At 40.0% G+C, this 27,880-nt stretch overlaps 2 protein-coding genes across 17 annotated transcripts in view; one reads left to right on the top strand and one right to left on the bottom strand.

Annotated features, from left to right (window-relative positions):
* The window catches only part of FIP1L1 (factor interacting with PAPOLA and CPSF1), a 67,016-nt gene extending 57,809 nt beyond the window's left edge, over nucleotides 1-9,207 (bottom strand). For 8 of the 15 annotated variants that reach the window (XM_079920833.1, XM_079920841.1, XM_079920846.1 and 5 more), the window contains exons 1-5: nucleotides 8,711-9,207; nucleotides 7,487-7,531; nucleotides 7,344-7,383; nucleotides 3,616-3,673; nucleotides 2,405-2,508 (exon numbers count right to left, since the gene is read on the bottom strand). In XM_079920833.1, coding sequence (XP_079776959.1) covers nucleotides 2,405-2,508; nucleotides 3,616-3,673; nucleotides 7,344-7,383; nucleotides 7,487-7,531; nucleotides 8,711-8,795 — 332 coding nt within the window. In that variant the 5' untranslated portion in view covers nucleotides 8,796-9,207. The remainder of the gene's footprint in view (nucleotides 1-2,404; nucleotides 2,509-3,615; nucleotides 3,674-7,343; nucleotides 7,384-7,486; nucleotides 7,532-8,710) is intronic. The other 7 variants (XM_079920838.1, XM_079920843.1, XM_079920844.1 and 4 more) reach the window with 2 other exon arrangements.
* Nucleotides 9,208-16,080: 6,873 nt separating this feature from the next.
* The window catches only part of SCFD2 (sec1 family domain containing 2), a 398,472-nt gene continuing 386,672 nt past the window's right edge, over nucleotides 16,081-27,880 (top strand). For both annotated transcript variants that reach the window (XM_079920247.1, XM_079920248.1), the window contains exon 1: nucleotides 16,081-17,334. In XM_079920247.1, coding sequence (XP_079776373.1) covers nucleotides 16,497-17,334 — 838 coding nt within the window. In that variant the 5' untranslated portion in view covers nucleotides 16,081-16,496. The remainder of the gene's footprint in view (nucleotides 17,335-27,880) is intronic.

The raw sequence follows: 27,880 nt of genomic DNA, 5'->3' as shown, positions 1-27,880 counted from the left end.
CACATGCAAGCCGCAACTAAGTCGTTGTGTCCCACAACTAAGGAGCCCATGTGCCACAACTAAGAAGCCGGCAAGCCGCAACTAAGACCCAGCACAACTAACTAACTAAATAATTTTTTTTAAAAAAAAATACAAAATAAAAAAGATGGATTGATGAGTGGGTGGAGGCATGGAGATAGGCAGGTAGGTAGATAGACAGATAGGTGATAAAGCAAACACAGCAAAATGTAAATTGTATAATCCAGGTGATGAGTAAATAAATGGGTGTTCACATCAGTTCATTAAACTTCGAGTGTTTGAAAATTTTCGTAATCAATGGTGAGAAAAAAAAGTTCAAAGACAATTGTGTTTTTAATACGCAGTCAATTTAGTGAATAAACACTTACTACTTACTATATTTAAGGCAATGTAAGGAATAGGAAAATTCATAAACCACTCAAAGAATTTAGAATCTAAAGGTAATAAACACGTGCGAACATAATTCAATCCATGAAACCGGAAATTTTGTTATAAGAAATAAAGTTCAGATAAAGTACTATGGGAGCTATATGTATTTAATATTTGCATGCAAGTCCCACCCCAAAATTGGTCATATTAATAAAAAGTAATCACCATTTGCTTTAATTGTTCTGTACTTGAAAATACAAATAATTTTATATTAAATATAAGTATTTACTAAATATGCAATTGATTATTATAGTATTATGTTAAAGTGTTCCTTCTGCATAATGCAGACAGATAAAGGCCTATTAGCATAAAGGCTTACTAATATCATAGCTCAACACTAATTATTTACTTTAAGTGGGGATGAGAAGAACATCAAGAGTTATCCTAACTTGAATAATTTAGTCTCTTCTCAAACCTGCTCCCTAAAAAAGTTGCTAGGGTCTTAAAATTACATCAGCAGTCATTATTATAATGCAAAACTGATTATGACAACAGAATTATCTTTAAGCTTCTTGAAATAACTTTTGAAAAAATTTCTCTACTGAAGAAATAAAAAATTCAAAAGGATTTATGTATATATTGGTCCGTTTCAGATAAGGCTACTTAATGAACTATAGTGCAATTAATGAAAAGTTTACTTTATATTCCCAACGCACTAGTACCACATCATACATCCAATCTGAAAAGGATAGAGAAAACGTCAACTCATATTCTACCACCGTAACAAAATCACAATATGTACTTTATTCCCTTCCAATCTTTCTGTAAGATTCTTTATGTGCTCAATGAGTCAATGACAGGCCATTCACTTGATCCAGCTTTATAGACTATAAACTTTGAGACAACCTATTGGCATAAATAGCATACAGGATAATTAACCACTTGAAAAATACACTATGAAAAGCAAAAAGAAATACTTTTGATATTGTTTTTATCGGACAAAAAAATTAAAAACCTAAACTGAAGTCTGGATAAGTAATAAAATGTAAGAACAATATAGATGTAAACAGCAAATTAAGGTTTTCTAATTCTAATTAAAGAATCTGGGGACTTCCCTGGTGGTCCAGTGGTTAAGAATCTGCCTTCCAATGCAAGGGATGCAGGTTGCATCCCTGGTAGGGGAACTAAGATCCCACATGCCACAGGGCAACTAAGCCCGCGCACTGCTACTAAGCCCGCATGCTGCAACTAGAGAAGCCCGCGTACTGCAACGAAGAGGCCATGCTCCTCAAAGAAGATCCCGCGTGCCGCAACTAAGACCTAATGCAGCCAAATAAACAAATAAATAAATTAAAAAAAAATAATCTGGGGCTTCCCTTGTGGCACAGTGGTTGAGAGTCTGCCTGCCGATGCAGGGGACGCAGGTTCGAGCCCCGGTCTGGGAGGATACCACATGCCGTGGAGCGGCTGGGCCCGTGAGCCATGGCCGCTGAGCCTGCGCGTCCGGAGCCTGTGCTCCGCGACGGGAGAGGCCACAACAGTGAGGCCTGCGTATCACCCCAAAAAAAAAAAAAAAAATCTGTATCACTCAATTCATTTGTAAAAACATTTCAATTTCAGGAATCAAAAACTGCTGCTTCCATGTAACTTTACCTAATTAACTTTATGTTTAAGAAAAAAATATTTTCATGGTGAAATTCCTTTTAGTCATGAGATGTATTGATACTTGACATATAACACTGTATTAATTTTAGGTAAAAAACATAATGATTTGATATATATATAAACTGCCAAAATGATTACAATAAGTTTAGTTAACATCCATCACCAAAGATAGATACAACTATTTTTTTTCTTGTGTCAACAGCTTTTACCTACTGTCTTAGCAACTCATCACGTGAAATCATATCATGGTAAGATGAAAAAATGTAAAAACATTGGAATCAACCACCAATTGTTTGATATAGACACACCACCTTTGACTTAAGCACACAGTTGTTACTTAAAAATAACTTACCCATACTGTGGTGCTCCCGTTTTAATGTCTCCTATAGTGACATGAACATCATCCTCATCATCATCACTGTCGCTATCACTATCGTCTTCAGTCTCTGTCACTTTCTATATCAACATAAACAACCACAAAATACACTCAATAATCCATTTCAACGTCTGATATAAATAACTGAAAAGGTAACCATTTTGCATTTTTTGAGCTAATTCTAGAGAAAAAGTTATAGTACTACTACCTACTTCAACTCATTTACAACTTTGATGTTTTGCAATGATAAAAAGGGATAAGAATGTGAAGTAAACCTTTTTTTCAACATTGTCTTTTTGTAAATAACACATGTATTTTTTCCTACTATTTATAACTGCTCCTCTTGCACAAAGGATCTAAGGCAATGTACTAAAATACCTAGAAGATATTTTTAAAATGTTTGAGGAATTCTTAGCAAAAAGAACATGAAGGTAAGAGGAAAACAACTAATTTTAAGGGTCACAGTGTCACAGTTGAAAGCATCAAATAGTTAAAAAGCAGCTCACTTATTCTTGACATTCATGTACACATAGAAAAGGTCCTGCATGCAAATGACTGAGGGAATACTTTGTTTCTATGAGTAAAAGTAGGGACATTTATGAAAGCTTTATTTTGGCTCTAAAAGGCTGTTCTGTGCTTAGTCACATAATAGTAAATTTAAAAAGTAGATCACCAAGGCTAAATACTTTTTTGTATACAAGTTCAAGCTTGCAGAATAAGAATTTCCTTCCTTTTACAAGATTAAAACAATAAAATATTCATGGGACCGATGATTTGTTCACCCCCCAAAATATCACTTTTAACAGGCATGAGGTCAGACTGTTATTTATATAAACAGTAATTTTTGCTAAAAAACTTGACAAATTTGAGTTGAAAAACTCTATGTCTGCTTTGAAAACCAGGCTCACCATGATCTATCGAATTGACCTATGACCACTGGGTTCCTTGGTAGCAACAAACATCAAGCCTTTGCACATGCCCCATTTCATCTGAACTCTCCTCCCACTATTTCTTCTCATGGTTACACTTTTTTGACGGCACCAGATGACACAGGAGATACAAAAGGGGCCCGATTATGCAAAATATTGGCAGTCATGTTAAATTCTGGTTTTCTTCCTAAGTGAACGGGAAGCTATTGATAAAGATTTTAAACAGATAAGTAACCAGATCTCAAAGCCTTATGTTACCGGTTTAGGTACGCCATTTTCAGGAGTTTCATCTTCAATTCCCGATGGAGGGTTAGCACTACAAACAACAAAAATAAGTACACAACTGGTATTATTTTTCTGAAGTACAGACGGAGCATACTAGTATTTTTAATCTATGTCTGATAGTTTCCTGAAATTACTGTCTCCACCAGAGACGAAAAAAGAACTGCCTGTCCTATTCTGCTATTCCTAATGCCCTACATAAAACGTTTACACTCAACACTGGAAGTAGAATGGAATTGCCTCCACAATTTGTTAACGATGCCAAATTTGCAATTTGACGGTGGGGTATAATTTGAGTTTTTACATTTTTAAAATATGTATCATACTTAATCAATTTTATTTATCCTAAAACTACACTGAACTTCAAGGTACTCTAGGAATTGCCAAGGGCTATGTAACACACAGTTTCCTCTTTTCCCTGGTGCCCAAGGAACTCAGATGTGCAGTATGATGACGTTAACTCAGCACTGAGTTAACACACATGCTTCTTCCTAGTTTTCTGTTTCACCTGTCTTATTAGATATATGTCCTTTGTTGTATAAAAAACAAATTTTAAGATTTAAAAAAAAGTTTACTTTCATGTAAAGACTGCCTTCCAATTTGACACTAAGGAGCTCCAGATCTAATTTTGATGCATTAAAAAATAATTACTTTTTTAAAGCCAGTTAATACTTGAATTTGCCCTGTTACAACAAAATTGACATATAACAATAAACACTTATTCTCAAGAGACTCAAGCATATGGCCATTAACCATGAAATAAAACTTCTAGTACCACGGTGCAAATGGTTCCTTATATTTTTAATAATTATGATTTTGAAAGTGGGAATTAACCATTAACCTCATTTTATAGATGAAGAAATTGAAATACAAGGCAACTGACAATTATTTAGTAGCATTTCTAGGGAAAATGTCCAGATGTTGATATAGTTCAAAGCTGTTTTCACTGGGTTTCTGCTAATCTCTAAACTTCACTTTTGTCAAGCAGTTTCTATATAAACTAATTTAATCTCTATAGTGGTATTCTGTAACACAATCTCCAAACAAAGCAAAATGAAGGACAAAACCTGAAAACTTATCTGTTAAATTTTCATAGTTCTAATGCTTGACCCTCCCCCCCCAAAAATGCAATTATAATTATTCAATACATTTCTCAGATGTAAGTTGAGCTTGTTCTTTATGTCACAAAACAGTATGTTTAGCCACAACTTTGAAATAAAACAAGACAATCAGAGACAGCACAGTGCAATGGTTAAGAACAGTTTTGACAATGGGCCAATCACAAAGAAGCTGGGGAAAACTCTAATAGCAAAGACTCGGCTCAGTTAGGGCAACGAAGTAGGTACTGCACTGGATAGTAGAACACAGTTTGGCAGAGCTCTCTTCCCCAATAGACTTTTGAAAGTTTTAATTCTCTTTCACCATTAAAACACTAGAAACCTGATAAAATTATAAGCTTTATCTAGAAAAATAACATTTTAAGGGTAGATCTTTTCCTTTGGATGAAATAAACTTAACAGCTTTCCAAATAAAATGTTAATAAGGAATATAAAGACATTTTGACAGTGATAGGGAAGGGAGAAGGGTTCCTCTCCAATCAATTTAATCAAGCTGTGTATTGAGGAATTAAGGAATATTTAATCACAAAATAAGCTTCAAGAATTATATCTAAGAATATTAACAAAGTAAAATAAAAATTAGTTCACAAAAATGTGTATCTGATTGTTATCATTAATTTCTTGATCAACTGAAAAATCAGGGTATGAAGAAATATTACTTTCATAACTATTAAACTACACAAATCCCAACTCTGTGGTTAACTAAGAGTAGGGTTAGGAACTGGGTTGGATATATCCATTTCAAAACGAAATGACAAGGGCTTCCCTAGTGGTCCAGTGGTTAAGACTCCAAGCTTCCACTGCAGGGGGCGGGGGTTTGATCCCAGGGGGATGTTCCGCATTCCACCAAAGGCAGACAAAAACAAAAAACCCTAAATGACAAGATTTCAGATGATACAGCAATGAATAAATGAATAAATAAATAAATAAAACCAAAAAAAACTTCCAACAAAGGGTTTTTTTTTTTTTTTTTGCGGTACAAGGGCCTCTCACTGTTGTGGCATCTCCCATTGCGGAGCACAGGCTCCGAACGCGCAGGCTCAGCGGCCATGGCTCACGGGCCAGCCGCTCCATGGCATGTGGGATCTTCCCGGACCGGGGCACGAACCCGCGTCCCCTGCATCGGCAGGCGGACTCTCAACCACTGCGCCACCAGGGGTATAAGCCCAGGGGTATAAGCCCTATAGGGGTATTTTTAAGCAAGGAACAATAATCTCAGCACCCCCTGAGCTGTTTCCACTTCTCACTTCTTCCCTCCATTAACTTTTTAAAAAATAACAGCTTTGAGATACAATTCCTGTACCATACAATCCACTCATTTGAAGTGTACAACTGAAAGGTTAAGTATATTTACAGAATAGTGTATGTATGTCTATCTATCTAATTCCAGAACATTTTCATCACCCCAAAAAGAAACCTTATATATTTGTAGTCGCTCTCCATTTTCCCCTGTCCTGGTAACTACTACTTTCTGTCTCTTTGGATGTACCTATTGTGTACATCTAATATAATAAGAAACACAATATGTAGTTCTTTGTGACCGGCTTCTTTCATTTAGCATGTTTTCAAGGTTCATCCATGTTGTAACACTATCAGTACTTCATTTCTTTTTACTGCCAAATAGTATTTCACTGTATGGATATACCACTTTTCTAAATCTATCCATTTGATGGACACGTGGGTTATTTCCATTTTTTGGCTATTATGAATAATGTTGCTATATATGGTAGCTCTACGTTTAACCTTTAGAGGAGCTATCAGACTGTTTTCCATAATAGTTGCACCATTTTACAATCTTACCATCAGTGTATAAGGGTTCCAATTTCTCCGTATCTTCACAAGCACCTGTTAACTATCTGTCTTTTTGATTACAGCCATCCTAGTGGGTGTGAAGTCGTATTTCCCCCTCTTTTTAAACCCAAATATTCTTTAAAAGTCCTTTTTGTAATCACGCCTCCCCCACTATAAGACACTAAGGCATCTGGTCAGTGATGTCAGCATATCCATGTACTTGTACCCATGAGCTATTCTGAAATTTAGAATAAGTTTCTGGCTCCCTGATATGTTCTGTAAATGATACTCAGACCTTTCTAGTACTCTAACAAAGGCAATCAATCTTATAACAAATTCATTAATTCCACTTCGAATTTTAAATAAATACGAAACATTGAAATTATAACCACAATGCATTACACCATCAAAAATATTAAGTTGTAAAAGTAGTTACCCAAGGAATTCTTTATTTTTAAAAAATTTTTAAGTTAAAACTTTTTTTTCTTAGTAGTCTGATGGTTATACTGTATACTCCATTATTGAGCTCATTTAAGAGTACAAAGTTACTTAATAGTGAAAAATATCCAAACCCTTACTTCAAAAACATTTTGTCCCCTGGGCTACTAGCAAATAAACAGAATTGGTACAAGACTACGTCCTGAAATAGTAATAAACTATAAAGGACTCAGTGTCTTGCTATCTTTGTCAAAATGTAATCAAACCAATGATTATCACAAAATAATTCTGACAATCTGCTGACAGAAGCACTGTACCGCACAATCTGCAAAAGCATCAACAAGAAATTTCACTAACCTGGCATTTTCTTCTTCTGGCCTTTCACCTTCATTTTCATCTACCAAAAAAAATACATAAATAAATAAATAAAATTAACAAACAAACCACTCTTAAAGAAACCAGTATTATGAAAATCTGAAGTGATCATCACAAGCACTAACCTAGGTCCTTTGCCAAATCACTGTGCACATGCACGTCCCATGGGCCTATAAGCACATCCAAAGTTAGATCACCTTATAATGACTTAACAAGATATGTCTTTTATGAAAAATAAAGAAATAAAAAAATCAGACTTTACTTCTATAAAAATAAACTTAAGAAGCATTACAGATTTCTAGACCTTTGTAAAAGAAACCCTATACATTTACATTTCAAACAGTACTACGAATGCTAAATCTTGCCGCCAAAGACAACGTATTTTACAAGTTTATCAAAATCAAAGTTTGTCGAAGTCACATTATCAAGGAGCTGCGTGGTGCCCAAACGTGCACTTTTACTAAACTATCCTAAAGACAATCAAGAATACGCATTTTAGGCAAGGAACAAACATTAACTTTCAAATCTAGTACCGGCAACAGACAAGAAGGGACTGTGACTTCATGGAAGTTAAAAGCCAGATGTCCCTTTCAAGGGGGAAGTAAAAGATGCAGTAAACTTATTTTATGAAAAAGATATACACGAAGTGATACTGAAAACCGTAAGCCTAAGGGACATGAGGTACTTCTACGTGGGTTAAAACGCAGTCTCTTAAAAAAGAAAAACTTCACCTTAATACAGGAGACATTCGGGGTTTTCTTTATGGGCCATAATGTATTCCATCTCTTTCTTTCTCTCTCTCTCTTTTAATTAATTATTTTTAAAGCACGACTTTCACACAAGGAGGTACCCTTGCAGGTGCATTCCATACAAACTGACCATCAAGAAACAAGACGTTAGTTTTACAGCATCAACTTTATTTAGCTATTATTACAGAATGACTGTTCCTGGGACAGGAAGGGCATCCCACAGTCAAGGGGCAAGAAGAGACACACCAACACAGCTTAGAATCGATATAAGAAAACAAGAGGAAAAGCGCACAGAGGCGAGGCGGCCGAGAAGCCTGGGCGGAGTGGACGGCGAGGCTGGGGGCCCAGCCCCTAGCCCCCTGCCCAGCGGGGTCCCAGCCGCCACCTGGTGGGTGCGTGTTGGGGGCGTGGGCTAGGCGGGAGGAGGCAAGGGGGGCGGGGGACGCGCACGCCGAGCTCGGCCTAAGTCAGGCCGCACGAGGCTCCATGCAAGAGGCCCCAGGCGGCGGCGAGAGGGCCCCAGGACGCCGGCCGTTTGCGGGCCGGGAAGGGAGGCCTGAGAGAACCCGGGAGAGAAAGAAGGGACAGGAAGTTCCGTACCGCCATAGAGCCACTCTTCCTCCTCATCCCCTCCGGTCCCGCCGCTCAGCTCCGACACTAGGCGCTCGACCTCGCCGGCCGACATGGCCGCCCCGAGCACAACTTAAAGGCGGCGATCAACAGCCCCCTCCAACCCTTCCCCAGCCTCGCTGCCCGGGGTCTCGAGAGGGGCGCGAACCCGCCGGCGAGCGAACGAAGAAGGCGCGAGACTCAAATCCAGGGTAGGTGGCCCCGGCGGCGGAGGCGGCAAAGAACACGGCTCCGGCGCCGCTCCGCCCGCGCCCGCGCACGCGCAGCAGCACCCAAGCAGCGCGGAGTCTCTAGGTGGCTTCGCTTCCGCGGCGGCGGCCACCTGAGCCTGGTTGCGCCTGCGCACCGTAGTTGGCCCCGCCTCCACGGGATCTCGCTTGCCTTTTAGCGTGGCTTTCTCCCGTGACGTCTTACGTAGGCTACGATTCCCCTCCCCCAACGTTCCTTCTGATAACCTGTATTGCTTTTGCTGGAGAGTGCACCGTCGTTACTTTCTGCGTGTGATGCTTGCTTTCTCGTTTTGTTTTTTTAAAATCTCCCGGAAGGCCTTGTTTCATTCTTTACTTGTATCAGACTTGATCCAGAATCGCCTTATCAGTCCCTGTTTCTCATTAGAGAAGAAATCATAATTCGTGCCCACTTTCCTGAAAAATTAATTTTAACAGCAAACAAAAGCCAAACTAAAAAATGAATAATGCATTCTCTTTGTCAAAAAGTCAAAGACCTTCTCATCCACTACCCTCCTTTCCAGAAGTAGCCCTTGTTTTTCTGTTCATGTGCAGCATTATGAAATTTTATACATATTTGCTACACGTGTATTGTTTTGGTGAAAGAACCTGAGATGAATGAGTCTTAAGGGGTACAATATTGTATGTATAATTGTGTAGATTTGTTTATTTGATTGGTTGGTTTGGTTGTTTTTTTTTTTCTCAGCAGTGTCTTGGAGGTCCTTTCCATATTTATGTATGTCAAACTATGTTCATTTTTTAAGTGCTTCATCATATTTTTTCATTTATTTATTTAACAGTTATTGAATATCTGCTGTTTAAGAACTTAGGAAATAAAAGTATGAGTAAAGCACAGCCCCTGCCCTTGAGAGCTCTCAATTTATTGAGAAAGGCAGAAGGGTGGTAAACAATTAACTCACTTACAAGGGAAAGGTGGGTCTTAATAGAAGCACAAAGTGTTTTTACACCACCAATGCCACACCATCTCATGCTATTTAAACAAATCATGTGGTTTTAATCTCCCTAACCTTTGAACATTCCTCTATTGCTATTCTCAGCCTCCCTTATCTGAAGGGGATAGATAATCCCTTGTGTATTTCTGAAGTCTGTTGAGATATAGTCAACTTTTGAAATCTTTCCTGAACCCCATTTCTTTATTTATTCTATAAATACTTATGGAGGGCCTACCAAGTGCCAAGGACTCTTCTAAATTATGTAGATTCAGCAATGAGTAAAACAAAGTCCTTCCTCCCGTGAAGCTTTCATTCTAATGAAAGGGAGACAGACAATAAACATATAAATGTACAGTATGTCAGATAGTGATAAGGATTATAAAGTAGGGTAAGCAGGAAAGGGGGACCCCGAGCAAAGTGATGAAGAGGGATAGGATGCAATTCTATATCAAGTGGTCGGGGAAAGCCACTCTAATGAGGTGGTTCAAAAGTAGAGACCTGAATGGAGAGAAGTAAACCGTTGTGGATTTCTGGGAGAAGCCCTATCAGGTGGAGAGAATAGGAAGTGCAAAAACCCTGAGGCAGAAGCGTACTTGGAGCATTCAAAGAACCCCAAATGTAGCTGGAGTGGAGTGAGGGAGAGAGGATATGTAGATGAGATTAGAGTTATTCCGGAGTGGGTAGTGCAGAGCTAATCATTCCTTTCTGCACAGTATGCTGATTCCGTGGCATGTGTCTATCACATCATATAGTAATTATTTGACTACATATCTGTTTTCCTAAGACTTCACCAAATCCTCCCTCAAACAGGGCATCTTCTTATATGTCGTTCTAATTCCTGGTGTGTTGCCTAGCACTTAGGAGATCTTCTTGGCCTCTACTGACAGTAACAAAGTGAAGATTTTACATTCTGCTCGAGAGTGTCATAAGGCACTCACTCACATTCCTGTCTGTTTATGTTTCTATTTATCATTCTATGAGTCTGTAATGATGGTTTCATGGGAGAACAAACTGCCTTTTGCTGAAGAGCCTCTTTCTCCTTTCAGCTGCCTGAAATGAGCTTGTCTTTCAAGGCATTACTTAAACTGAAGAATTGATGAATAATAATTGATGCATCAGAATTGCCTTCATGGTGGAGGTAGCATTTGAGCTAAGCTTTGGAAATGAAGATTTTCACAAGCAGAGAAGCCCATAAATCACTAATAACCACTCTTAAAAAACCTCTTCCTTCCTTGCTTCCAAACTGAGTTCTTTGCCTGGATAGACTTCCTTAGTTAAAAGTATCTTTATCTCCCACCAGGGGAGACTTCAAAGACAGGTAGCTTGAAGATATTATATAAAATTATGACCTTATCAAACTACGATACTCCATATATTCTGATATTTGTTTTCCATTGTGTGTGTGTGTCTGTGTGTGTGTGTGTGTGTGTCTGTGTGTCTGTGTTGGTGTGTGTGTGAGAGAGATCTGCTGGTTCTTGGCAAAAAAAAAAAAAAGCCGAAAACAACAAAGCAACAGGTTTAATGTATCTACCTCTGAGAAGTACTGAAAGGGAATGCTCAGTAGATGATGATTAAAATGATGACAGGAGGTAAAGATCAAATAAAGGTGCCTTGCTCAGTATTTAGTAGATAGTAAGTACACATAGATGTGTTTTGAATAGATATGGCATTTAGGCTCGACTATACTATTTGCTACCAGCTTTAGTTATGTCATTTCAATGTTCCTCACTTTCCTTATCAGTAAATTGATATATTAAAATAGCATTTTATACCCACTTCTTGGAAGGATAACAAAGGTAAAATGAAGTTTCAAACGTGAAAGCATTTGACAAATTAAAGGTGACTGGTAAAAGAAGTTTTCATATATTGAGGTAGGGGGAAGTCATTCTGGTTTATCCGTGAGTTAACTTGAATTTTATGCTAACTAGCCTGTTTGTGGCCTATGAAACATACTTTGTACCTCTTCTTTAATTATGAAAGAAAAGGGCACATTGACCAGAAGTAAAGAATGTCCATGTTAAAAATAAAGATTAGGGACTTCCCTGGTGGTCCAGGGGTTAAGACTTTGCGCTTCCACTGCCAGGGGCGTGGGTTTGATCCCTGGTCAGGGAACTAAGATCCCTCATGCCATGCAGCCAAAAAGTAATAAGTAAATAAGTAAGTAAGTAAGTAAATAAATAAATAAATAAATAATATTAAATGCCTCCTTTCCTGGGACACCAGAGCTGGTACTCCTTCAATGATAAGACTAACTTTCCAGGTGCCAAGGCCATACAATTCGCTGTGTACCTGCTGATCTTTTTTCTCTTTTTTGAAACCACGTAAGAATGTATCCCTGACTTGTTTGATGTTCTTTCTTCTGATAAGACATAAAATTGTGCTGAAGACTATGCTTCTCTGGAGCAGTTCCTCAGAATTATCTGAGAGGCTGTCTTCCAGGTTATAGTCCTCAGTCTGGCAAATAAAACTCTTTGCTATGCTATTATAAATTGTTTATTGATTATTTTCTTCAACATATGTTATGGTTTAGGCCTTTTGTCCTTTGAACATCCTGAGAAACTGCACATGTGTAGAGTTTTCCTTTGTCTCTAGATACCACAACAAGGAATTAAGCCTCAATTATCCATCTTCCTCTGCATTCTGATATATGTTAACACTAAATTCTATGTTGCTAGTTGTTTCTGGCAATTGTATCATCTATTCACATCTACACTGCTATGTAAACTTCACATTCTTTAAGGGTGAAAACAAAATTTTTTTGTTCACCAGATTCTCTCTTACAATATCAAGCAAATGGGAAGTGCTTAGTAAATCCTTAAGTGTTGATCATGAACAGAGAGGACTTAGAAATGAGATGGAGATAGGCTTGATTTTATGAGAATAGAAAACAATTGCTAGCTATTTTGAGCAGAAAAGTACAAATCACATTTAAATAAGGTACATCTGATGGTCTTAAGCATGCAATTTTAGCAAGAATTCATCTAACTCTGCCATGATGTCTGAGATGAAGAAATCAATTTTTTCCTGGGTTTTCTTCTCTCTTCTGTCTACCCTGTCCCCCAGGGTTATTTCATCCAACCCCGTGACTTTTAATACTGTCTATGTGATATATATCTATGACTCTCAATTTTCTGTCTGCATTCTTAATTTATCGTTAAGCTCAGGACAAGCTGCTCACTCAGGTGCTTCACCTGATGCCTCTCTGGGGTATTTAATAGGCATCTCAAACTTATGCCCAAAACAGAACTTGTGAATTCCCTTCCCAAACCTGTCCTATCCCACTTCCATTCTCTCCCAAGCCTCTCCATCGTATTATGAATAACCACCATCCAACTAGTTGTTCAGCCGAAACCTAAGGAATCATCCTTGATTCCCCTCTTTCCCTCTTGAGTCCCTCTCACGCCTATAAAAATCCATTAGCAAGACCTGTTACTTCTTCCTACAAAATATATCCCAAATCTGTCTACTTCTCTCCATCTCCACTGTCTACTTCTCTCCATCTCCACTGCAATTCACGTAACACAAACCCTTCAATAGTTTGTTACACATAAAATAAAATCCAAACTTCCTACGACGTGACCTATAAGCCCCTTCATGATCTGGCAGCCCTTTGGGTGGCATGTGGCTGTACAGGTTGTGTATTGCCCAACTTTATGCAGCCCCCCACATTTCCTCATTCTGAGTCACTTTTTGTCAACTCTTTAAGTGTCATTCCCTTACATACTCTATGCTTATCCCCTCCCAGTTTCTTCAGGCCTGAATTCCAACTCTGTATCTAACTCTCAGTCCCTTTGTTCCATTATATATACATGTCCCACATGTCCATTATATATACATGTCAGCATTTTAGCAGAGATGTCTCTACTCATTCACTGAAACAGAAATCTAACTTCCCTCCAGGGACAGCACATCATCCTCATCCTTCTCTACTGTAGACCCACCATTTTTCTTCACCCAGTTGTACTGTGGAGCCTGGAGGAAGTATTGCCATTTCCTTCGCTCTGGTGGGCCACTACCAGACTGTTGTGGTGCCACTTTCTTTTGAAAATCTTTTGAAAATCCTCCTCCTTGCATACCTCCTTATTAACCACCTCTGCCTCTCTCTCTTCATTTCCCCTTATTCACAGATGATGTTGGGGTCTGGTACACAGTCTTCCGTTCCTTTACCACTTGGCATCATAACAAGTAACTTGCACATTCTGCTCATCTGTTTTTTGATCTCCTAGAATCTAACTATTCAACAATCTTCATTCATCCACATCAGCAGTCTGCATTTAGGGCCACACTATGGATCCCATTATATCCTAGAACTGTTCCCTCCTTGAATTTTGGGGCCAAGTTACTTTCTTTGAACCTAATTTCATATTCTGCCAACTTTTTTTTTTTCAGATTCCATCTCACTTTTCCCTTTTCTGTCACTCACTACTGTTGACCACTCTATTCTTTTTGAAAGTTGCCCCCTTCTTTTCTAGTTCCTAGCTCCTATTTCTTCATGGGCCTCTCTTCAAACAGTACATTCAAGCTATACTAAACCATTTGTAGCTCCAGAGAACATGCTGTAAGGTTTCATACCTCTATACCTTTGTTCATGCTGCACTCTTTTTTTTTTTTTTTTTTTTTTTGCGGTACGCAGGCCTCTCACTGTTGTGGCCTCTCCCGTTGTGGAGCACAGGCTCCGGACGTGCAGGCTCAGCGGCCATGGCTCATGGGCCCAGCTGCTCCGTGGCATGTGGGATCCTCCCGGACCAGGGCATGAACCCGTGTCCCCTGCATCGGCAGGCAGACTCTCAACCACTGCGCCACCAGGGAAGCCCCATGCTGCACTCTTTGCTCTGCTGCCAGGAATGCTCCTCCCCATCCTGTACACCTGGTGAACACCTGGTTTTCTTTGAAGGCAACTCAAAACTTATGTCCTATATGAAACTTCTTCTGACCGCTTCCCTTTTTGCTTCACTTAGTCAGAGTTTATTTTTCCCACTTTATAACTCTTGAACATTTTTTTTTTTATAAAAACGTTGCTCTGGGACTTCACTGGAGGTCCAGGGGTTAAGACTCTGTGCTCCCAATGTAGGGGGCTCTGGTCCAGGGGTTCGACCCCTGGTTGGGGAACTAAGATCCTGCATGCTGCATGGTGCAGCAAAACAAACAAACAAACAAAAAATTAAAAACATTGCTTCTGTAATGTTTTATTGCATTTGCTTGCTTTACGTGTGTGGGTTCTTTTATTTCAGATTCTTCTGAAGGCAAGACTGTGGCTTACTTCTATTTATATCCTCAGTGTCCAACACGGTGTCTGGAATATTGTACATGTCCATTAAAAGTTGGTTGAATATATTATTTATTATACTGATATGAACTGAGCATTTATTCAACAAACATTTATTGAACACCTGTTATTTTCTAGTGTTGGGGATACCAAGCTTCTAGCGCACCATCTAGCAGAACAGATATGTTAAGGAAAACAGGTATGTTAAAACTTACCCCAGATATGGCAAGTACTTAGCAGAGGTGTAAATTTTTCATGGATCAGGTAATATATCTTATTAACCACTGTATTTTGGAGCCTAACTCAGTGATTACACTTAATAAGTGCTTTATAAATAGTGATTGAATGAACTGAACCTGTAAAACATTCTGGGCTCAATCTGTTGACTTCATTGTGCAGCTGTTTAATGTTCTAAGCTGGGATAGCTGGAGAGAAATAGAGAAATCATGAAGGTTTTTGGTGCCATTATAACACATCTGGCTGTATTCTGTAGGCAACTGGGCCAGGAGAGGATTTTAAGCAGAAAAATGGTTGAACAAGCTTAGTTTACTAGGAAGCAAACTGAATGGAAGGGAGAAGAGATGGAAAACTGGGAAATGATGGCGGGGGGAGGGTCACTGCTATTGTTCAGTTGACCGAAGACAGTGGATTAAGGCAGTGAGAGGAAGGATAGATGAGGAGAAAGGGCTGGATTCTAGATTTTTGAAGTGGATCAAGATTTAGTGCCAATGAGATGAGGGAAGGAAGATGGAGAAAGTGAAAGAGAAACCGTTGTCTGTTAGAGGTTTGTGTCCAATAATGTATGTGATAGTACTGTATAAACTAAGAAACATCACACAGCAGTTGGTTGTTTTTATCTTCTCTGGCTGCTCTTAGTTTTGCTGGGCAACACATCACTTTTAAAGAAATGCGTTCAGATCCAAGGAAAATATCATATTTCGAATTAGGATTTATCATTCCTGAGATTTCTCAAGGAGCAGCGAAGATAATCCGAGCAGAGAGGGAGACGAAAAGAAAATGCCTCAGCTCTTTCTTAGGCAGCTCCTTTCCACTTCCCCGAACTTTCGAGGCACCCGGGAGCCTCCAAGCCCCGCCCGTTTATTCCCAGCCTTCACCATTCTTCCGCGACGTCTCCACGCTAGCCAATCACGCTCCGTAACGTCATTACTATGCGCCCACACTGGATGAGTCGGAGGCCGTCCCACGTGTACTGTGTTGACTGTCAATGTCTCCGGGAGCCCAATTCCCGGAAGCTGTGAGCTCTGAGAGAAGTTCCTGCGCTCGGTGCCCTGAGTCTGCGAATACCCACCATGAGCACCCCAGGCGTGCTGACCTTCACCCAGCAAGCCTGGGAGCAGGTCCTGGCCAAAGTGAAACGGGCCGTGGTCTACCTGGACGCCGCCTGCGCCGAGAGCCTGCACTGGGGCTGCGGGTCCTCACGGCTGCTGGAGGCGGTGGGGAACTCTGCGTGTTACCTGCGGGAGTTTGAGCCAGCCGCAGTTGGTGGCGGAGCCGAGCAGCCCAAAGCGGTGTTTGTGTTGAGTTGCCTGCTGAAAGGCCGGACCGTGGAGACCCTACGGGACATCATCTGCCGCAGTCACTTCCAGTATTGTGTGGTGGTCACGGCTGTGAATCACGCAGTCCACCTCACGGCTAATCACGTGCCGCCGGCGGCGGCGGCTGAGCTGGAAGGGCAGCAGCCAGTGTTCGAGCAACTGGAGGAGAAGCTGTGTGAGTGGATGGGCAACATGAACTACACGGCTGAGGTGCTGCACGTCCCGTTGTTACTCGCATGTGCTGCTCCCCACCTTGCCTTGACTCCAGCTTTTGCTTCCCTTTTCCCACTATTACCCCAGGATGTGCATATCCTCAATCGTGCCCGATCGGACAAGAGGAGGCTGGGAAACCTGGCTGAGGTGGATGCCACTACCCTAACCCCTGAGCTGCTGCTGACGATTAGGTGCCTGGTGTCCGGCCTCAGTTCCCTGTGTGAGCATTTAGGGGTACGGGAGGAGTGTTTTGCTGTAGGTTCCCTCAGTCGGATCATCGCTGCAGATCTGGCCAATTTTGCTCCCGCCAAGAACAGGAGGAAGACCGCCACAGGCAGGGCATCAGTGGTCTTTGTGGACAGAACTCTGGATCTCACAGGTAAGTGGCGTTTGCTGTGGAAGGCTTCATAACCGCTTTCCAAAGTGCTGGGACTTTCATTGATTCAACATATATTTTATTGACCTCTAACTATGTGTCAGGTTGAGAAGTCAAAGAAGAGCTAGATGGACACAGTCCCTGATCCCCCAGTTTATCGTCTAGAGGGGGGATACAGACAAGCAAATCAGCAAATTTGTTAAATGCTATCTTGGGTAAATACATCCTCAGCGTGCACTGCCCTTTTAAACAAGAACAACTGCATCTAGCCCAGAGATTGGAAAACCAGACTTATGCTGACATGGAGGAGAGCTGTCCACCTGGGAACCTTTTAGACATGTGCAGATATCAGTATTCACAACAATCCTTCATAAGAAAGCTTTAAGTTGTTGGAGAAGTATTAACAGATGAACAAGTGGAGGTAACCTGTACCACAAAACACGAAAATATTACAGTTAGTTGACTTTCAAGTTTCTTTACATGAGTGTTAATAAATGAGTCTGAACTTAAATTTCACCAGAAAAATGAGGCTAAACAGAATTGTAGAAAATATGTACAATTGTATTTAGTCTCATTTTCTGGTGAAAGTATTTTCAAACGTTCATTTATTCTTAGCTCTCATTCTATTGAAGATTGGATAATCCCAAATTGTAATATTTATACACATAAGTAACAAATGTTACCCTTAAAAATAGGTGAAGAAAAAACATTTTCTGATATTTGACATGTGCATTTATTTTCAAAGGTCAACTTTATTGTTCTCTAATTAGGTAGATGTAATGCTGCTGGTAGTGTAGGCTGGCCACACCCAAGTTCAGGGAGAATAATCAGGAAACTGACTTTGGCAAGCATTCCCTTCAGTAGGTTAAAAAAAAATGTCAAATGAAGTTAAAAAAAACCACAACAGGTGCATTTGAAGTTTGACCTTATAAGATTCATTTTCAGATCATAAAATAGAAAGTAAGCTAAGTGGTAATACTGAGATGTAAGCTTAATTATGTGACTGAAGTAACCAGGTGCTCAGCCTGTCAGTGTGATTTAAATAAAAGTAATCATTGTAACACCCCTGAACTCTTAGAGGATTAAAAACACCTGATGAGTGAGTATATGCTTGTTGAGTTTTTGAGTGCGTGGTATATACTGCTTATGCTTCTATTTCTTTTTGCCCAAAATGTGACATATTGTTTCATAATTAATCAAGGTCACATATTTTTGTGTCCCCCCCCCCCCCCCGCAAAGACTCCAGTTAGGCAAACTTTAATGTCCTGGCCGTCCAGCATCATAGCAACTACTCCTTTACATATAATGCATCTCTTCCTTGTATATGACTCTTCTAAATACAGAAAAAAACAAGGTAAGTGTAGCTTCTTGTCCTCTAAAAGCTTACAATACGAAGTAGTCAAGAATGATTTAGAAAATAAGGGCGCTAGGAAGACAAAGTTGCCATTCAGCACAATTATTTTATACTTTCTCTCGCTTCAAGCCTCCAGATTTCCCTCCCCATGTTCACCCCCTCAGCTTTCTTGTTTTATATAAGCCACCAGAAAACTGTATCTTCTTATCACTAAGTCTACCAACCTTTTTACCTCTGTACCCCACATATTTTTCTTTCCTTCCTTCATATTAAAAGATGTACTGTTCCTGCTACTATCTAATGCCAACTTTTCCTCCTTTGCAGACTAGATCTTTTCCTTTTTCACTTCTCTCATAGGTTTACTTCTTTCAAATACCCTCCCCTTTCCTAGATCATCATTTTTTTAAAAAAGTCTTTTCTACTAGGTTTTCCCCATCAAAATACACACAGAATGGAACATCTCCTTTCTTGACCCCTCAGGCTCAGTTTCATTTTTGCTCCATTTTTAGCAAACTTAGAAATTTGTACTTGCTGTCTCTACAATCATCTGCTTCAATTTTCCCTTGACTTCAATTAGGCTGTTTGCCCCTCAGTACTCCTCAGAAACTTCCTTTGTCAAGATCACTGGTGGCCTCCATGTCACCAAATCCAATATTCAATTATCAGAATCCATTTTACTCAGTCTGAAAGCAGCATTTGTCACAACAGAGTAGAGGATGTAAATAGTTAAAAAAATACAAATATTAAAGAAGTACAGAAGACATACAGATCATGCAGTTTCTTGTGTAATCCCATCAAAACATAAAACTGGCGACATGTTATTTGCTTGCTCACAACCCTCCCATCACACCCACTATCAAATCTAAGTTCGGTTTAGCACGGTTTCCAAGGCCATACATCACCTGCCTGTGTGTACCTATCCCACCTCATCCCTTATTGATCTCCCCCCACACACTGCTCTCCTGGCATGCTGGCCACCTTGCCATTTCTCAACATGCGAAGTATGTCCCAGCCCCAGGGCCTTTGATGTTCTTGTGCAGCTCAGCTTGGAATGCTCTTCCTTCAGGTGTCTACATGGTTTCGTCGCTCACTTCCTTCGAATCTCCACTCACATGTATCCTCAGACAAGCCTTCCCTGACCACTTTCTTTAGACACTCTCTAACCCCTTACCCTGCTTTATTTGCCATAGTCTTTACCACTACCTAACATGCTAATTGATTGTCAGTTGCCTGTCTCCTCCCATTTGAACGGAAGCTCGTGAAGGGAGGGGCTCTATTTTGGTTACTGTTTATTAACTAGCACTCAGAAGAGTGCCTTGAAAATAGTAGGTATTCAGTAAATATTTATTGAATGAATGGATGAATGAACAGGTGAATTAAAGGTTGCTGACAGCTAGACTTTCATTGAGGTTAGTGTACTTATTTTTTCTGATTGAAAATACTTCTGAGATTCCTAAGTTGCATCACTAGTCATTCACAAATGCAGCGGGGCACACATTTTCTGAATATTCTAAAATTTGACAATTTGGGACCACAGTAGTATTTGAGAAAGGAAATAATAATATTAACTAATCATATTTATGTGATTATTTAATGGATAAAAATCACTTCCACATTACCTATTTGATCTTCTCAACAAATTAGGTGAGTTAAGTATTATTTATCATTTCAAGAATAAAAAATTGAGGCTCTGAAGTTCTTTACTGGAAAAAAGAAAAGCAGAAACATTAAGTGGTAGGCCAGATGTGACAGGATTGCTCCATTATTTCTATTAGTGACCGAGGTCAGCATCTTTTGTTTTCTGAATTGTCAGAGTTAAGTGCTCACTTTCTTTGTACTTGTTTAGGATCCTTCTGCCAGTAGGTGGGCTTCCAGGGTGTGCTTTAAATTGGTGATGGTACTCATTAAGCAAACTGGTGTGGGAGAAGACATTTTAGGTACATGAGACCATGTAAAAGGATATTTAATGTTAAAAGGGGCATTGTTCAAAGGGAGCAAATGGGAGGTCTCTCTGGGTAGATTCAAGGCAACAGGTAAAGAGAAAGAAAAATTCATTTACTTTGTCCAGGGCTTAGGAGGAATCATGAAAGTATTGTTTTCAATAGAATGCCAAGAGAACTATGCAAGCTGATGATAAAGCAATGGGAGTGAACTTCCCAAAAGTTCCTTGAGGTATTTCCCAAGTACATTTAAAATTATAAGGACTCTGCTTCCTTCCTACTTTACTGAATAATTCAGTGGAAAAGCATCTAGGTGGGGCTAAGCAAGATAGGTGTCCATGCAGGGAGGAGAGCGCTACCAGGCCTGGGTAAGGGAGCTCAAGTTGGGTGAGATCTCCTGAGTGGGGAGAGGTGCCTGCATGAGGTGGTGGGTGGCAGCAACAGTGGCCTGGTGGGATAGGAGATAAAGGGAAGCCAGAGTGGGTGGCATAAAGGGGTGTCCCTGGGGCGTAACTATCTACCTCTCTACTGGTGCATGGAACGAGTTTGATTTGTGGTCCCCTCTGAAACCAGTAAGCTTTGGCATAGTGTAGCCAAGAAAAGGTCCATGATCTACTTCCCATTTTAAAATTATGACATTCTCTCCTTCAGAAGGGATCTAAATTATATCTGGCTGGTGGAGGGTAGATTTTGGAGGATAGATACTAATTGGAGCAAGTTTGTTACTATGTCCTAATAACTTATAAATTGAAGTTTTTTTAATGGATACCTTTTGGATAACGCTCCATACTGTCTTCCAGATGGTCAGTTTAATGGTTCATTTATTTCAAAAATGTTTCAACATAGTGTTATTATTTCATATTGGTAATCCTCAGGGCTGGTTTTCAGTTGGTGCGTAGCTGTATTGTCAAACCTGTTTTTTAAATACTAAAGTACTTCTGTACTAGCCAGTAAAGGGAAATTCTCTACTTGTTGAGAATTACCTGTTACTGTTGCCTGGTGGAGGCGAGTGATAGGGCTTAGGAGCATTGTGGTGTGGATGCAGCTGACCCCCAGGGGTGTTGAGGCAGCAGAGGGAACTCATGCTGGTAGTGATGGTTGTAGAGATGCAGCACTTCTCCTCTGCTCCAGAGTGGCCCAAAATTGGATGGGGTGGTAGGGTAGGTGGTGTTGGTGGCATTATTTTTGGTGCGGGTGCTTTCCAACCTTGATCCAGGCTCTGGCGTCCAGGAACATACCCAATCACCATGCTCAATATTTTTACTGATCTTTCCTGGATGCAACAAGCATAAAGAGCTGGGGAGCTCATGACTTGTTGTTACAAGAATCTGGCGTGGGGCTTCCCTGGTGGCGCGGTGGTTGAGAGTCCGCCTGCCGATGCAGGGGACGCGGGTTCGTGCCCCGGTCTGGGAGGATCCCACGTGCTGGGGAGCGGCTGGGCCCGTGGACCGTGGCCACTGGGCCTGCGCGTCCGGAGCCTGTGCCCCACAACAGGAGAGGCCGCGGCAGTGAGAGGTCCGCGTTATGGAAAAAAAAAAAAAAAAAAAATTGGCGTCGTTTCTTTTCTAATTTTTAGTGGAGTACAGTTGATTAAAAATGCTATGCTAGTTTCTGCTGTACAGCAAAGTGAATCAGCTATACATATACCGGTGTGGTTTCTTGCATCATATTGGGGTTTAGACAGAATGTGGGGCATTGTTTAGCCAGGGATAGCTGTAGCATATAGATGATTACACCAACAGTTTCTAAAAGTCAAAAGGTAATTGGAAATGATCGGAATGACTTGAATGGTTTGAATTTCAATTTAAATTATGTGACAGCAGTTTTTTCGGTACGCGGGCCTCTCACTGTTGTGGCCTCTCCCGTTGCGGAGCACAGGCTCTGGACGCGCAGGCTCAGCGGCCATGGCTCACGGGACCAGCCGCTCCGCGGCATGTGGGAACCCGTGTCCTCTGCATCGGCAGGCGGACTCTCAACCACTGTGCCACCAGGGAAGCTCCAGCAGTTTTAATATAGCGGCCAAAGGGAAATACATTTTTAGTTTTTTATTTAGATGTTAATTTATATACCTAGTATATTAATTTGTTATTTGTTAAATATTTTGCATGCCATTTTTGATAATTTACCATTAGAAGATTTATATGCCTATGTATATATTCTTGGATGTAAAACTGACACTACCAAAAATAACCTCCAATAGTTCATAAATATTCGGCAGTGTTAATATCATGCTTACAATTTTGAGAAATTTCTCTTTTTGTCATCATCTTTGCTGAAAGTAATACCGCTTTGTCTAATAGTTGGGTTTTTTTTTCAGTAAACATTTATTGAGTGCCTACTATGTGCCAAGCGTTGTTCCAGGTCTAGGGAAACAGTGGTGAACAAGATAGACAAGTTCCTTGCTCCCTTGAAACAGTTGATAAGCTCTCAGGGCTGAAAAATAGAGAAAGTTTGTTGCAATTGTTTGAGAAGTAAATGGCCACCAGTGTCTGTTGCTACGATTTTGGCATACTTCTACCATGTCTAGCCCACACAGAAGCTTGTGTCTCTGCAGAGTGCTTCAGGCATGTTTGCATAGGGGATTTAAATACAGCATTCTACGGACTGTTCTGGCTTCTAATTTGTTTCAAGGGACAATTAAAAAGGTAGACGTGATTTATGAATCTCGAAAAGTTTGAGTCGGGTTTTCTTTCCATTCTTTTCTGGCTCTTGAGATCGACTAGAGAGCTTTGTTGATAGTCTACAAGTTCAAGATCAAAAGATAGGAGGTGGCGGTAACTCTGGGAAATAAATTTCCTTTCTTGGTTCAATTCTCCTGAATTTTAGTTTCATGTAAACTTTTAAATTAAATTTAGTCAGTTAAAGGTTAACTCCCAATCCAATGGGTGGTTCTTAATCCTGGGATTATGGTATACTTGTGCATTTATATTTGCTTTAAGGTGTGATTGTATATTATTTTGTTAAAGTCTTGAAATTTGAGACTATTAATAGTGGCTGACATTTGAGAGCATACTACTTTTCTCAGCAATCTACATATATAAACTCCTTTAATATTCATAATAATTCTTTTATAATTATCCCCATTTCACAGATGAGGAAACGGAGACATATAGGAGTTAACTAACTTACCCAAGATCACACAGCTTGTAAATGGCAGAGTTAGGGTTTGAACCTTGACAGCTTGCTCTAGAGCGTGTGCTCATAATCTCTCTCATATGTGAGGCTATCATCGTCCTGGTTAGTAGAGATGATGCTGATATGACCTCTAGAAGCTAGCACCTTCCAAGACTAAACACAGTTGTTGGACTCTGGTGCTGCCTTAGTATTCAAAGAAGTGACTTATTCTTTCCTCCCCCATCTCCCCCAATCTGATTTTCCACAAAATGCAAAATAACCAATTAATATCTTTATTTTAGGGTTCAGAGGATACTGTTTAAAATAAGCATAGGTATGAGGAACAATTGAGAAGCCATTTAAGGCTCTGACTAGATTGCAGGTGTTAGATCCAGACCAGTATAATAACTTCAAGTCTTAGCTTAGTGACTTACTTGTTGTTTGATTCTCATTGAGCCTTTTTAGGGTTTTCTCATTTGTAAACAGGGGAAAAGAGTGACCTTGAAGTGCTGTTGGAAACATATGAAATCATCCATCCATCCATCCATCCATCCATTATATAACTAAAACAGTAGATAAGAGATTAAAAAGTGATAGGGTTTCCATTTTATTTTATTTTATTATTTTTTAAGCATTTAAAAAAATTATTTTATTTATTTTTGGCTGTGTTGGGGCTTTGTTGCTGTGTGTGGGCTTTCTCTAGTTGCATTGAGCTGGGCCTACTCTTCGTTGCGGTGCGCAGGCTTCTCATTGTGGTGGCTTCTCTTGTTGCAGAGCACGGGCTCTAGGCATGCAGGCTTCAGTAGTTGTGGCTCGTGGGCTCAGTAGTTGTGGCTCGCAGGCTCTAGAGCTCAGGCTCAGTAGTTGTGGCACACAGGCTTAGTTGCTCCACGGCATGTGGGATCTTCCCGGACCAGGGCTCAAACCTGTGTCCCCTGCGTTGGCAGGCAGATTCTTAATCAGTGTGCCACGAGGGAAGCCCGGGTCTCCATTTTAGATAGCATAGCTAGGGAAGACCTCTCTGAGGATGTGACATTTGAGCAGAGATTGACAAGAGAGAGGAAGCAGGCCATGTGACAGCCTTGGTATTGAACATATAAGACCCAGGGAATGGCAAGTGCAAAGGACCTGAGGTGGGAATATGCTTGACATGTTTGAGGAGGCTCGTATGGCTTCCTTCAGCTTGCCCTGCAAGCAAGGAGGGTGGTGATAGGAGATAATGTTGGAGAGATAGGCAGAAGGAATGCATTGTAGGGCAAAGTAAAGACTTAGAGTAAAAGCCAAAGTATGATGGGAAAGTTGGAGGGTTTTGAGCTGTGATGACATGCTCAGATTTACATTATACAGGATGATATATGTAAGGAGTAAGGGGATTGCAGTAGATCCTCAATATATGGTAACTGCTACCACTTATCTAGGTTGTGTAATAGGCATGAGTGGCTAGTTACAGTAGCCTTAGCTCTGCCCCTCCCTAGTCATAAGTCAGTTTCCTGATCTGTGAAATGAGGATAATAGTACCCACCAGAAGACTGAGAGGGTAAAATAAGTTAACATGTCTAGCTCCTAGAACACTGCCTGGTACATAATGGGGAATATGTGTATTAATACTTTTATTAATTAATGATATGCCTTTAAAATGATTTAATGTTTTATTCTTTTAAATGTATGTTTTCCCCCTAAGTATAAGACCAAGAACATAAGTACAAGAGCAATTTGCCACACATGTAACCCAGAAGAATTTTACTACCTGACCTATTATCTGCCACTAAAGTAAGTGAGAGTTGGTTAGAATTAACCATTTGTCAAGAACTGTATTCTGTCATACCTAGAGAAAAAAAAATGAAGTGCAGTAAGTGAAAGAGTCTTTCTGTACAATCCTGCAAGATCACTACAATTTTGGTTACTTAGGGGAGTGTAAAGAATGACATGGATGATTTCGATTCATTTCATAAATGTTTATTGAGCAACTTTTATATGCAGGCTCTGTGCTAGGTGATAGTGACATAAAGCCTCCCTATTCAGTGTGTCCTGGCAGCCTCAAGCCCAACTGGAAGCTAATTAAAAATGCAGAATCCCAGGCTTCACCCCAGGCTTAAGAATCACAATTTTAACAAGATCCTCGGGTGATCTGAATGTGCCGTTAAGTTTGAGAAGTGCACGCATAAAGATCAAACAGTTAAGAAGACTCTTGTCTATGAGGAAGTCATAATCTATGAGGAAGCACAAAGCTTAGCAAATTCACGTATGAATGATATGTGCCTTCATATGGTTTAGGTACAAATATTCTCTTAAGGGGTGGCCATTTCTAGACCAGTGGTTCTCACATTCGAACCACCCCAGAAAGTCTGATTTTTAAAAGTGGTCTGGGCAGAGTCTGGAACCAGTATTCTTTTAAAAGCTCCCTATGTTTGCAAACATGTAAGAAGGAGCATAGGTTGTTCTGGGAATTCTTTTTAGGTAATTTTTTAGTAGAGCTTAAGGTTGGGATGAATGACTGAGGGAGAGGTAAGAGATCAGGAGGGAAGGGTGATAAAGATGATGAGGAAAGATAAAGGCTTTAAATTTCATGCTTGGTGAGGAGCCATAATAAGTTTTTAGGCAGGCAAAGTGCATGTACAGATTTTCTGTTGAATGAGTTCTCTGGTGGATGATGTGATGGATGGATTTATTGATTCCAAAGTGGGAACTGAGGGGGGATGGGTAGGTTTTTTGTTATTGTTTTGCTTGCTTTTTTTAATAGTCAAGTTTATTAAAGTATAATTTACATATAGCAACATTCATCCTAAATAGTGTGTAGTTCTGTCAAACAACATATAGTCGTGTAACCACCCACCACAATCAAGATATAAGAGGAGTGCCATCGCTCCAAAAAATTCCCTTTGTACCCCTTGTAGGCAGTCTCTCCTCTTACTCTCATATCTGGCAACCATGGAACCATTTCCTGTCCCTAGAGTTTTATCTTTTCAAGAATGTCATATAAATGCAATCATATCGTATATAGCCTTTTGAGTGGCCTCTTTCCCTTAGCATAATACGGTTTAGATTCATCCATGTTGTAGCTTCTATCAGTAGTTCACTCCTTTTTATTAATGAGTAATATTCAGGTGTATGGATGTAGCACAGTTTGTTAATTTGTTCATCAGTTGGGCTGTATCCTTAAAGTGTGTAGAGAGGAATAACATTGATAGCTGTCGGCTCAACTAACTTATACTGTGTGATGTGCAGTGATTCTTTTTTTTTTTATTTTTCCAGTGATTCTTAACTGTTTTGAAATTAAGGAACTTTTTTTTTGAGCAACTGGTCAAAGTTGTGGATTATCTAGATAAAAGCATAAACTTAAAATATTTCTCATAAAATTCAACCCTCCCATGCACCCATAGAGGAGCCCAGCCTAGGAGCAGTGGGCTCCTTGAGATAAAAGCAAGAAATACTGGCGGCTAGGAGACTATTGATCAGGAGACTATTAAAATATCTAGGTAAGAAATGATGTGAATTTATACCAAGTCAGTAATAGGAAGGATGAAGAAAGGAGTAGTTGAATATTTAAGTGAGAGAATTAATAGAGTGGTGACTGATATAATGGTAGAAGGTTAAGAAGAATTTGAAGACATGCCAAGTATTCTAGCCTGGGCAATTTCAGAATCCATTCACAGAAAGAGGGAGTGTAGGAGAAGATTTAAGTTAGGGCAGTATAATGAATGCTATGTGACTCTTATCTAAAATTACTGTGTGGTGAAAACTACTTACTGAATAAACCTATATAAGTACTGCCTTATTATTCTCCTGCCTCCATCCCCCCAGGGTCCTACCTGGTATATGGCAAACTGAAACAACCTTTTGACCAGTATGTATTATCTACCTTAATACATCCCCTTTGTACTAGATTTGACTGATATGAGCCAACCATAGGTAGTGTTAGAAATGGTAGTATTAAAGAGTAATTAATAACTAACACTCCTTTAACCATCCAGATTCTAAATTGAATATGGAGTAAAGAGTTGGCAGGCAGAGGCCAAAATACCAGTTTTATGGTGGATACAGTGAACCTTAAAGAATGTGGCTTACATCTATGGGCAAGTGAGATTCCTAACACCAAATTCTTGGGTTGGAAGGTTTACCCACTCAGCATCAGGAGTGGACC

This window comes from Stenella coeruleoalba (genome assembly GCF_951394435.1).
Source record: "Stenella coeruleoalba genome assembly, chromosome: 4".
NCBI lineage: Eukaryota > Metazoa > Chordata > Mammalia > Artiodactyla > Delphinidae > Stenella > Stenella coeruleoalba.
The sequence above is the reverse complement of the archived record's forward strand: the minus strand, read 5'-3'. Positions and strand labels throughout refer to the sequence as shown.